Source organism: Capra hircus, chromosome 3 (assembly GCF_001704415.2).
Source record: "Capra hircus breed San Clemente chromosome 3, ASM170441v1, whole genome shotgun sequence".
Taxonomy (NCBI): Eukaryota; Metazoa; Chordata; class Mammalia; order Artiodactyla; family Bovidae; genus Capra; species Capra hircus.
The window spans coordinates 92,921,357-92,933,553 of NC_030810.1; the positions used below are offsets into that span (position 1 = coordinate 92,921,357).

General features: G+C 45.6%; 1 protein-coding gene across 1 annotated transcript in view; it reads right to left on the reverse strand.

Moving 5' to 3' along the window:
- Nucleotides 1-12,197, reverse strand: part of CASQ2 (calsequestrin 2) — a 71,851-nt gene continuing 59,654 nt past the window's right edge. The window contains exons 9-11 of the mRNA XM_005677826.3: nucleotides 5,616-5,716; nucleotides 2,567-2,641; nucleotides 1-1,373 (exon numbers count right to left, since the gene is read on the reverse strand). Of these exons, the coding sequence (XP_005677883.1) occupies nucleotides 1,173-1,373; nucleotides 2,567-2,641; nucleotides 5,616-5,716 (377 nt within the window). The 3' untranslated portion in view covers nucleotides 1-1,172. The remainder of the gene's footprint in view (nucleotides 1,374-2,566; nucleotides 2,642-5,615; nucleotides 5,717-12,197) is intronic.

Below are 12,197 nucleotides of genomic sequence, written 5' to 3' on the forward strand. Positions count from 1 at the left end.
GTACTTTCAAAATAAAACTTTAATGACAGTTAGCTGCTATTCCATAAAAGGATTGTCCTATTTTTAAAGAATTTGCAGTGTCTTACACATGTGTTAAAAGACTGAGAAAATAAATTAGAACATTAGAATGCACACCCAATGCTAGTACTACAGAGCACAATATAACTTCTAGATAGTTTGAAAGGCACATCATTATGACTCCTAATGACTGTCGTCCTGTTCACCTGTGGGAGCATTGATCAGTGGAGAGTGAATTGCCCTCTGGAAAAACCAGCTTGGACTCTGAATGGGAAGGCTGACTAGCAGCGACGAGGCAGAGGGATATCAGGATCCCAGCTCAAGCTAGGACACCAGCTGACCCAATCAGAGACCTAAAGACATTAAAAGAAAGAATTAAAAACATTTAATCCTTCTAGCTCCCCAGACCCCTGTGTATATGCACAAAGGTGATCTACAGGGAAGTTCAGAGAGCAAATCAACCTCCCATCCCAATATCCTAATATACTAGAAATGATGGTGACATCAGTATGCATGTTTTTCAAAACCTCACAATAGCCATCCAAAGGCTTGGATCTGAGTTCATAATGGTCAGATTTACACCTAAAATAATAAGTTTAATAGAGCCAAGAGAAGCTGATTTACAACACTTATTTCCAAGACTGAGCCTTCCCTAAAAGGGATCTTCTCGGCTTGAGGAGGGATCCTAATATTCTAAGCACAGGGGCTAAATGGGTTGTGTGTCTCCCCTGGGCTCTGGTTGTAAGGTCACGCTGTGCTTGTGACTTAGCAAGCTGTCCATTCTGCTACTATCATCGTCAAACAAGTAAACTTGAATCGAGGTGTTAGGGGACTGCTCTCTCTAGACAACCAGATTCGGGCACTGCCATGGCCACTGATGATCTGACAATGAACGAAAGCTTTTTCGTAACAATCGAGACCGCCAACATGGGAATAATTCCCCACTGTCCTTGCTGAGCGAGTGGGACTGCTGGATTTAGAAAGGCATTTGCTGAGTTGCACATCTGATGAGAAAGACGTGGGAAAAGAGACGTCAGTAAAGGGAAGGGAACTGGCTGGACGCGGGCCGGGGCTGCGTGCCGCCACCTCGTGCTGTCTGCATGGTAGTGGGTAGCTGGGGTTCCGTCTTCGTGAAACTCATCTGGAGCTGGAGGCTATTCATCATCGTCATCACTGTCATCATTGTCCTCTTCATCAGAATTGTCATCGTCATTGTCGTCGTCTTCATCCTCTTCATCGTTGTCATCATCCTCAGTGTTTATCTTCCCAGAAAGCACATCCTCAATCCAGTCTTCCAGCTCCTCAGCTGTGGGCAGGTCATCATCATCTGGAATCTCCATCCACACACTGTCAGCCTGCATCCAGAGACAGAAGGAGTGTGAGAGTGAGCACACTAAGGATCAGCCCGGCCAGAGGGTTCCCAGCGACTGTGCTCAGTGAACCGCAGGCCACTTACACTTATCAGGAATATGTGCACATGGGATCTTCCCGACCCAGGGATCGAACCCATGTCCTGCATAGGTAAGCGATTCCTTACCACTGTGCCACCTGGAAAGCCCGTTAAACAGAAATGCTTAGTAGCAAATGGTACGTGTAGTATCCTGTTTGTGCAATATAAAAGGAAATCTATATTCCATTGCATTATATATATATATTCCACTATGTTTTTTAATTTTTTTAAAATTGTTTTCTTTTATTTATTGGACACACAGCATATGGGATCTTAGTTCCCCAACCAGGGATTGAACCCATGCTCCCTCCGTTGGGAGCTAAGAGTCTTAACCACTGGACCACCGGGGAATCCCTCCACTACTTGTTTATATAGCCAGTTAGCAATGTTCTTCTTTTTTTATTTTTTAGCAATGTCCTATCACTCTCTTGGTAGATGTTCAGTTACCTGGGAAATTCTACATTTATTATTTTGTAAACTAATTTTTAAATTACTGGGCTTCCCTGGTAGCTCAATTGGTAAAGAATCTGCCTGCAATGCAGGAGACCCCAGTTCAATTCCTGGGTCAGGAAGATCCCCTGGAGAAGGGAAAGGCTACCCACTCCAGTATCCTTGGGCTTCCCTGTGGCTCAGCTGGTAAAGAATCCACCCACAATGTAGGAGTCCTGGGTTCAATCCGTGGGTTGGAATGATCCCCTGGAGAAGGGAAAGGCTACACACTTCAGTATTCTGGCCTAGAGAATTCCATGGACTATATATGGTCCATGGGGGTCACAAAGAGTCAAACATGACTGAGAGACTTTCACTTTTTAAAATCACTAATAATGATTAAACTTCTGCTTACAGTAAACCAGTTTAAAAAGAGAATGGTAGGATATAAGGTGAAAAGCAAAAGTATCTTTGGTTGCCCTGACCCCACCGCTGACTCAGACTAGGATCGGTCCATGCTGGCAAGTCTCCTGAGCTTTAGCAAGGCCAAGAGTCCTGCTTATTTCATGAGGGGCTGGACTCCTATACAGGATCTCACAGTCTGGGCTGTGTGGCAGAAACCAGGGCAGGTGGAAGTTATCTGAGCAAGCTTTCATGAGGTATACTCACATCTGTCACATTCACCACCCCAATCTGTGGCTTGAAGAGGTCAATCTTGAAAGTCTTTTCCCAATAGGCAACAAGCTGTAGCAACAAAAAATAAAATTAGACAGCAGGCATCATCCCCTGTTCAAGCCACTTTTTGTGGCTGGACCCACCTGCCATCCCATCACAGTAATGAGGCCACCATTGGTTAAAGGTCTCCAAAACAGCTGTGGGCATGGAGGAAATTGCAGACTTGGCATTCAGCACTTTAAGTAAGCATGGAAAAAAGATGTCATAACACAAACTATGAAAGCATGTAATATAAAAGCTTCTAAAGCTGGAAGGAAGAATATTAATTACAGAGATCGTCCAAAGTTGTTTCCCAAATTCCCTGTGGCTCTTTTATAGTTTATGTATGGTGAAAGAGCCATTCCCCTCTACAATATCTCACTTAAAAACCCCTTACCTTGAGCCCCTTTGCTCGTGAGATGTCTGGGAAAGCAGTGGTGTGCCGTAAGTGGGCATGCAAGAAAGAAGAAGCCTTCTCCATTCAAACAGACTTGGGTTCACGTGGAATAATATCTGACTGGGGCAGGACTCAATGAGTAAGGGACCATGAAGTAAGAAGATAAAGATATTCAGGGATAGAAAGTCTCCCAAACAAATATATGGTCTGATGGAGACTAGAGGATAGTCAAGAACTTGGATATCAGAAGTCTGAAGATTTCTCATTTGCAAAAGCAAGGCAAACACAGAGCAGGTCAGGAGAAAAGCAGAGCATCTGTGAGCTTGCAAAACAAAATAGTTCAGGTAAATGAGAACTAAAGCCAGGTAGCAGCTAAACAAACAAACCTATAATTACAGCATCTTATAAGGCCATGACTTCGTTATGGTTGCCCGGAATTATGACATTGACCTTAGGTGACATGGAACTCTCTGCCTTTGATTCACTCATCCTCTATGTAGGACTGGGTTCCAGGACCCCTGAGATCACTGACACCCTTCATTTTTGTGTATTTAATCACAGTTTGATCAATTGTGACCCATGCAACAAATGATAATTCCTGGAAGAAGATAGAGATCATTTATAGTCTTTTATTTTGTTTCCTATCTTTTGTCTCACCGAAAAGCATGTGGGATCTTTTTGGTCTATCGCCAGGGATGGAAGCGTGCCCCCTGCAGTGGAAGTGGGGCATCTTAGCCACTGGACCACCAGGGGAGTCCCTATCATTTATATCCTAATGATAGCTAGTACTGAGTATCCGCATTTAGCTCAACCTGAAGTCTATTGGTCAGGAAGCAACAGTTAGAACTGGACATGGAACAACAGACTGGTTCTAAGTAGGAAAGGGAGTACGTCAAGGCTGTATATTGTCACCCTGCCCATTTCACTTATTTGCAGAGTACATCATGAGAAACGCTGGGCTGGAAGAAGCACAAGCTGGAATCAAGATTGCCGGGGGAAATATCAATAACCTCAGATATGCAGATGACACCACCCTTATGGCAGAAAGTGAAGAGGAACTAAAAAGCCTCTTGATGAAAGTGAAAGAGGAGAGTGAAAAAGTTGGCTTAAAGCTCAACATTCAGAAAACGAAGATCATGGCATCTGGTCCCATCACTTCATGGGAAACAGATGGGGAAACAATAGAAACAGTGTCAGACTTTATTTTTGGGGCTCCAAAATCACTGCAGATGGTGACTGCAGCCATGAAATTAAAAGACGCTTACTCCTTGGAAGAAAAGTTATGACCAACCTAAATAGCATATTGAAAAGCAGAGATATAAAATTTGTCAACTAAGGTCCGTCTAGTCAAGGCTATGGTTTTTCCTGTGGTCATGTATGGATGTGAGAGTTGGACTGTGAAGAAAGCTGAGCGCCAAAGAATTGATGCTTTTGAACTGTGGTGTTGGAGAAGACTCTTGAGAGTCCCTTGGACTGCAAGGAGATCCATTCAGTCCATTCTGAAGGAGATCAGCCTTGGGATTTCTTTGGAAGGAATGATGCTAAAGCTGAAGCTCCAGTACTTTGGCCACCCATGCGAAGAGTTGACTCATTGGAAAAGACTCTGATGCTGGGAGGGATTGGGGGCAGGAGGAGAAGGGGACGACAGAGGATGAGATGGCTGGATGGCATCACTGACTCGATGGATGTGAGTCTGAGTGAACTCCGGGAGCTGGTAAAGGACAAGGAGGTCTGGCGTGCTGCGATTCATGGGGTCGCAAAGAGTTGGACACGACTGAGTGACTGAACTGAACTGAACTGAAAGTCTATTGACTAATAGACCAAACTTTGGCATCACATAGACCTAGGTTAGAAGATCATATATACCACTTACAGCTTAAACCTCTCCAGTTGTCAGCCTGTAAGATAGGTATTGTAATGGTCTATACTTCATAGGGTTGTTGAGAGGATTAGATGAGATGATGCTTGTAAAGAATTTACCATAGTTCTGGGCATATAATAGAGTTTATTAGCTACATTCATTACCACTGGGCTCACATATTGCTACAAATTCTGTTTATTCTCTTTAAAATGAAGCATAATCAAGGCTTTGATCATTGACCCAGCAAGAGTTTAAGGGCCTTACACATTCACCAGGTGCTAGATATTACGCTAGGAGGGCATGATGAACAAGACAGACAGGGTCCCTGCCTTCCCAGAAGTTGTTCTTAACTCCATGCAGGACGTTCATCTCCGAAGGTTTGGAAACTTGGGTTGCCTCAGAGTGATGGTCCCCCTCAGATAATGAAAGAGGTTATAGCAAGGGGTGGTAGGCAGCTATGGAACTGTTGGCAGAAGAATTTCACCCACGCCTGAGTGGGCCCCAGAGGAACTCTGGCCTCCAGGGAGTGAGAACAGTGAGTCTTACCAGGTCAGTGTAGGCACCAGGCCTTAAGTTCAGTGCTGTCCCAGGGGCTAAGATCTTCACATTGGGTGGAAGCAGCCACTGGGCTTCTGCAAGTACCCCTCCAATTTTACCTCCTCCTTTGTGCATCCGGTTTTCATGCTAAACACGAACACGAGACTGTGACGGTGACCAAGGATGAGGCCCCAGTCTAAGCCACTCACCAGGGGAAAGTCATCGGGATCAATCCATACGATGCTCAGGTCCGGGTTGTCTGTGTTGTCCCGGGCAACCTGCTTCAGGATCTCCAGGAACTCATAGCCATCTGAAGCAGGATGCAAGAAGTGTGAGTAAGCTCTGCGCATACGTGGTTTCTAAGAGGAAAAGCAGAGTGCCGCTTTTCCATGAGGGTTTCTTAGGTTGTTTGGTGCATGCCCTCAATTACAGGATTATCCTATAAAATGAGCCAGATGAGAACTCCAGACACAAAGCAGCTTATTCAAAGGAAACAATAGACATTTTGAATAAAGAAATTAAAAGTTTCACAGGGAAGTGTCTGGTTGTAACTCAAAGCTAAATTCCGTTTCCTAAATTGCCTGTAAAAACTGACCAGTCTAGGAGTCAGAAAGTGCAACCCTAGAACAGAGAAACTCCAGTCTGGTCCTCAGTGCTCTGCTCCATCTCTTAAAACAAATAATTTGTTATCCCTCAGAGTTCCGGTTCCCCAGGACATTGACTCTGTTGACCAAGAACTTTTCGCCTGGATCCTTAGTTTTCTATAATCTGGAGTTCCTAAAACTTTCAAACCAAGTGGGCTTCTGATTGATGTGTGCGTGCTAAGTCGCTTCAGAGTGTCCGACTCTGTGTGACCCTATACTGCAGCCTGCCAGGCTCCTCAGTCCATGGGATTCTCCAGGCAAGAATACTGGAGTGAGTTGCTGTGTCCTCTTCCAAGGGATCTTTTTGACCCAGGATCAAACCCACATCGCTTATGTCTACCTGCATTGGCAGGTAGGTTCTTTACAACAGTTGGTTTCAAAGCTCTGAGTTAGTGAATGGGGTTCCCTTCCTCCCTGTCGCTATTTCCCTGAGAGCTCTGCCCTCTTCTTATTCAATTCACAGCACTCATTGCCCACCAGGGGAAGGATAATTCATATGAAAAGCAAATACAAGCCTCATTAAGACAAGCTGATGGCTTCAAGAGCACAGAAAGCCTAAACCTTGAAGAACTAAAAAAGAGAAACTTTATGTCATAAACAAAAAGTGTGTTTAGTAAGAAAAAAAGGAATGTTTATTAAGAGAAAGCATAGCCTAAAGCTTCAGCATCCCTCTCCCCCACTCCCAATCAGTAACAGAGAGTTTAGGTTGTAACAAGTCCCTGAGAATGAGCTCTGTGCTGGTGTGTATGTTTGTGTGTGCAAGTCCAGGTGCTGGAAAAAGCACGCCCATGTGTCCACATATAAAAGCTCCATGGTTTCAGGGAATCCCAGAGTATAGGGGACTCAACGGTTTGTTTTAGAATAAAACTCAGGAAAATGGAAAGACCTCAGAGTCTCTTGGTGAACTCTCTGGTGCAAGAGCCCTAGGACGGAGGCCTCACTGAATTCTCTGGGGGGAAATAGATGAGGTTGAGGGGAGACGGATCTGAAGAGGCCCAGCAATTGGGATGAAGAGGACCAGTGATGACCTAGTAGCTCAGATGGTAAAGCGTCTGCCTGCAATGCATGAGACCTGGGTTCAATCCTGGGTTGGGAAGATACCCTGGAGAAGGAAATGGCAATCCACTCCAGTATTCTTGCCTGGAGAATCCCATGGACAGAGGAGCCTGGCAGGCTATATAGTCCATGGGGTTGCAAAGAGTTGGATATGACTGAGTGATTAACACACAAACAGATAGAAGGAAGACCTGTCCCCATGCCTGGGTGGACCCCATACTGGAAAAGAAATCTATGGCATCCAGTCAGTTTGGCTTCCCTGTGCCTCAGACAGTAAAAAATCTGCCTGCAGTGCGGGAGACAGGGATTCCATCCCTGGGTCAGAAAGACCCCCTGGAGAAGAAAATGGCGATCCTCTCCAGTATTCTTCCCTGGAGAATTTCAAGGACAGAGGAGCCTGGTGGGCTATAGTCCATGGGGTCGCAAAGAGTTGGACACGACTGAGCGACTAACACCACCAATCAATTTGAACCCCTCTCTGCAGCCTCTGTGGAACACGCCTCTCCTCCCTCCAGGCACCCTAGCCTTTGTTTGGCCATCTGAGGCCTCTTGGGAAAGTGTTTTCCCTGCACTTCCTCTTCCCTAATACACTCTAGGCAAAATGCACACTATTCTTAGCAGCTCTGCTTTGAGTGGGTGTAGTCTCTTTAAGTGTGGCTGCTGCTGCTGCTAAGTCGCTTCAGTCGTGTCTGACTCTGTGCGACCCCATAGACGGCAGCCTACCAGGCTCCCCCGTCCCTGGGATTCTCCAGGCAAGAACACTGGAGTGGGTTGCCATTTCCTTCTCCAATGCAGGAAAGTGAAAGTGAAGTCGCTCAGTCGTGTCCAACTCCTAGCGACCCCATGGACTGCAACCTTCCAGGCTCCTCCATCCATGGGATTTGCCAGGCAAGAGTACTGGAGTGGGGTGCCATTGCCTTCTCCTAAGTGTGGCTAAATCATACGAAAGATCCAGAGTGGACCCCTCGCCCTTGTTACCTGGAAGGCAGACCTACCTCTAGCAGAGAAGAGGGTCTTTATGGCCTGCAGCCCTATCCTGCAGAGATCTGGGTGGTTTGGGTGATGTTTCCATCTATCCTCTGAATTGTATGACAGAGACGGATGGGGTTTTGTGCTTTACAGTTTATCATCTATCACTGCAGGGGTGGAAGTGGAGGTAGGGCTATTCCTCCTGCTGCCGCAGGTGTGGCCGAGAAGGTCCCTCCAGAGTGCCATTGGCTGCTGCTACCTGGACACTATGAATCTGCCTTCTCTGGGCGTGTCGCTGTGTCACAGGATAGGGACTATGGTGCCACCTGGGTTATCTGTGGGTTTACGTATCATCAAACACACAGACTGCACTGGGGGGTTTTCAGCAGCCGAGAAGAGATGGATGGCTACAAATAAGGTGCAGCTGCCAGTACTCTGGAAAGCGAGAATCACATGTGACAAATCAGAAATTCACAAAGAGGATGAAATTCAACAACACAGTTCGGAATTCATGTAGAAAGTAAAGCTGAAGTGCAAAAGACTGACTGACGTAAGGGAAGGCGGAAATGGGTCTAGGTACAAGTGTAGAGGAAGAAGATCTGAGCGGAAGCCAAATACAAGATGGTACTACTTGTTTCTGATGGAAAACCCACATATCATGATTTATAAATAGGAATGCACATACAGGGACATTTTTGTTTCAGAGCAGGTTTGGAGATAAAAAGAGAAAGATGGAAGAGACAAAAATTGGGTCCTGCAAGAAAAATCCAATGATCTAGAGTTTTTACAGAAAATAAGTCAAAATTGTGGTTTAATGCTTGTTTTTAAGAATACAGAAAGGTTTTTTTGTGAGGAGAATATTCTTTGTGCCTATGGAGAAGCGAGGAAAGCTCAAAAAACATGCCTCAAATAAATTAATAAATGAGTTACCCTTAACGTTGGGATGTTTCATCCAGAGTCAAGGGCAGTTTTTGACATTCCGGATGATGTATTCTGTAATGGGCCTACTCCCTCTGCAACCCTGAATATTTCCAAGAACAGAACCTATTCTTCAGGGAGGCAGCCCAGCTTGATTCTTAAACATGTGGACACCTGGGCCAGATGGTCCAAATCCTGGGTCTGTTGTTTGGAGTGTGACTTAGGGCAAGTCATGTAATGTCTTGGTTTCTCGTCTGTAAAAGGGGGATGATAACAATAGTACCGATTTTGTGGGATTGTTAGTTAAATGAGTTAGTGTCTATAGAACTTGGTGCCTGACACAAAGTAAGGCTTAGCTATTATTCTTCTGAAAGTCTCTGACATTCTTCTGCCTGAATACAAGGAACCTGACCATTCATCTGTTTATCCAATGCATATGTCTTAAGTGCAATGATCTGGGCACAAGGGTGGTCTAGATACAGTTTTGGCCCCATGTGGCAGAGAAGACATTTTCCTATGCAGTTACACCAGGAGGTGGTATATCCTAGAGTGATTCCTTCTGGTCCCTGTTGCTGATTGAAGGCTGCAGGGGTGGCTATAGCAGCTGCTATGACTATGAGAACCTTGCCTCAGTGCAGGATTAAAGCAGGGTTTACTTACTTTGTTTTAAAGTCATTAAGCTAATTTTTATATTCCTGATCCAAGGCTCGCAAGCCCTATTTACCTCCATTAATTCCCAGCCTGAAATCCTTGTTGGAATGAATTCTCATTCATCTGTGAAAGCAGAATTAAGACAGCCACAATGGCCTCATATGTATTTAGTCACTAAAATTTTAACTTACAAGTTCAGTTTCTTCTTAGGGACCACTTCCGTTTCATTATAAAATAGGTGTCCTGGAAAAGGGACACATCCACTGTGGACCCCTCTTTTTGACCAAGAAGGCAGGCGTTGGGAGCCATATTTCACTTTCGTAATTCAATGTTAAGCGCAAGGCTAGTTCACAGTTGCAACTATATGAATGAATGAATGAATGAGTTTGAAATTAATGAACATTTTCTTATCAATGATATACCCAGCCTAGAGGCCTTTTAAGATTGTGACCATGTATTTCTCAAAAAGAATAGCCTGTAATTCTTTTTTAAAAGGTAGATTAAGAAAAAAGAGGAAATATTATTGTTTTGAGATTTGTAGTCTAGCAGTTATCTCACCATTGAAAGTAGGGAGCTATTCTCTGTGGTCATTAGTTAGAGAAGCCACCATTCTCAAAGCCAGAAGGGATTCCCAAATATCCCACATATCCAGGCAGGTGTATAGATAGCCCCCCACCCCCAGAACATTGGTCTGTCTTCTGTCTTGAATGTTTCCAGCGCTGAGACCCTCTGGCCTCCCTAAAGGTCTAGTACAGAATCAATAACCCAGACAGTCAAAGTTGTTTTCTTTCATCAAACTGAGATTTCCTTTTTTCTCAAGAAGTCCATCTCCCAACTTCTTCCTTTAAGCACACAGGGCATTGTTCTTTATATGCAGGAAGCCTGCGATCATGTTGCCCAACCTTGATTTTACCAGTATTTCTCGAGCGTTTACTGGCTACTGGCTAAGTGCTTTTGCATTTAATCTTTGTATCTAGTCCTGATGGAGGGTAGGAAGCTGTTATTATCTCCATTTTAAAGAGGGTGAGATTCAGACACAGGGAGAGTCCCTGATTTGCCCAGCATCTCACACCAGCAAGTGGCAGAGCCAGGATTCTAACTCAGGTCTTTGGTCTACACCGCAGGTTCTGTTTCCATAGTCCATAGCACGTGGGCTCCACACTGACCTAAACTGCCGTGTCTTCTTGCTCAAGTCTGTGCTTGAGACTCGACCACCAGGAGTGAAAGCATCCACGTGAGGGAAGCAAGGGCATGGACAGTGGGAGACACATGGGTGGACCTGGGGGCTGGTGGGCTGGCCTTTGCCTCCCCCTCCCCTAGTAGCCATGGGCCCCTTCCCCGCTTTCTAGTCTGCAGCTGAGCCACAGCCTGTTCAGTCGGCTGTCAGTGATTTCCCTGAGTGTGCCTGGAATCTCAGAGCTGGATCCAAATACAGAAGAGGGGCCAGTGGTAAAGAATGCAAGAAATGCAGATGCAGACACAGAGATCAGACTTATGGACACAGGCGAGGGGGAGGACGGAGAAGGTGAGACGAATGGAGAGAGTAGTATGGAAGCATAAACACTACCATATTTGAAATATGTATGTGTGTATGTTAGTTGCTCAGTCGGGTCCGACTCTTTGCAACCCCATGGACGGTGGCCCACCATGTTCCTCTGTCCATGGGATTCTCCAGGCAAGAAGACTGGAATGGGTTGCCATTCCCTTCTCCAGGGGATCTTTCCGACCCAGGGAGTGAACCCTGTCTCCTGCACTACAGGCAGATTCTTTACCGTCTGAGCTACCAGGGAAGCCCACGTAAAATAGGTAGCCAATGGAAATTTGCTGTTTACTCAGGGAACTCAAACTTGGGCTCTGTAACAGACAACATATGTACATACGTATGTGTGGGCTAAGTCACTTCAGTCATGTGCAACTCTTCGCAACCCCATGGACTATAGCCTGCCAGGCTCCTCTGTCCATGGGATTCTCCAGGCAAGAATACTGGAGTGGATTGCCATTTCCTTCTCCAGGGGATCTTCCCAACCCAGGATTGAACCCTCATCTCTCACGCCTCCTGCATTGGCAGGTGGGTTCTTTACCACTAGTGCCATCTGGCAAACCCCGGACATATGTACACCTATGGCTAATTCATGTTGATGTATGGCAGAAACCAAACCAATATTGTAAAGCAATTATCCTTCAATTAAAAATAAATGAATTAAAAAAAAACACACACACAATAAACCAGATGCAGGTTTGATCCCTGGATCGGGAAGATCCCCTGGAGGAGGAAATGGAAACCCACTCCGGTATTCTTGCCTGGGAAACCCCATGGACAGAGGAGCCTGCTGGGCTACAGTCCATGGGGTCACAAAGAGTCGGACACGACTGAGCACACACACATGCACGCCCGATGCAGTGAGAGCCCTGATTCCTTCCCTGCCAGACGAGACTGGTCCCTGAGATCCCACGACCCAGAGCCGAGGGCTCAGGCTGAGCCAGGTTTCCCACGGTGAGCAGGAGGCCTCTGGGAATCACATCTTTGTGGGAGGAGACGATGATGATTATGCT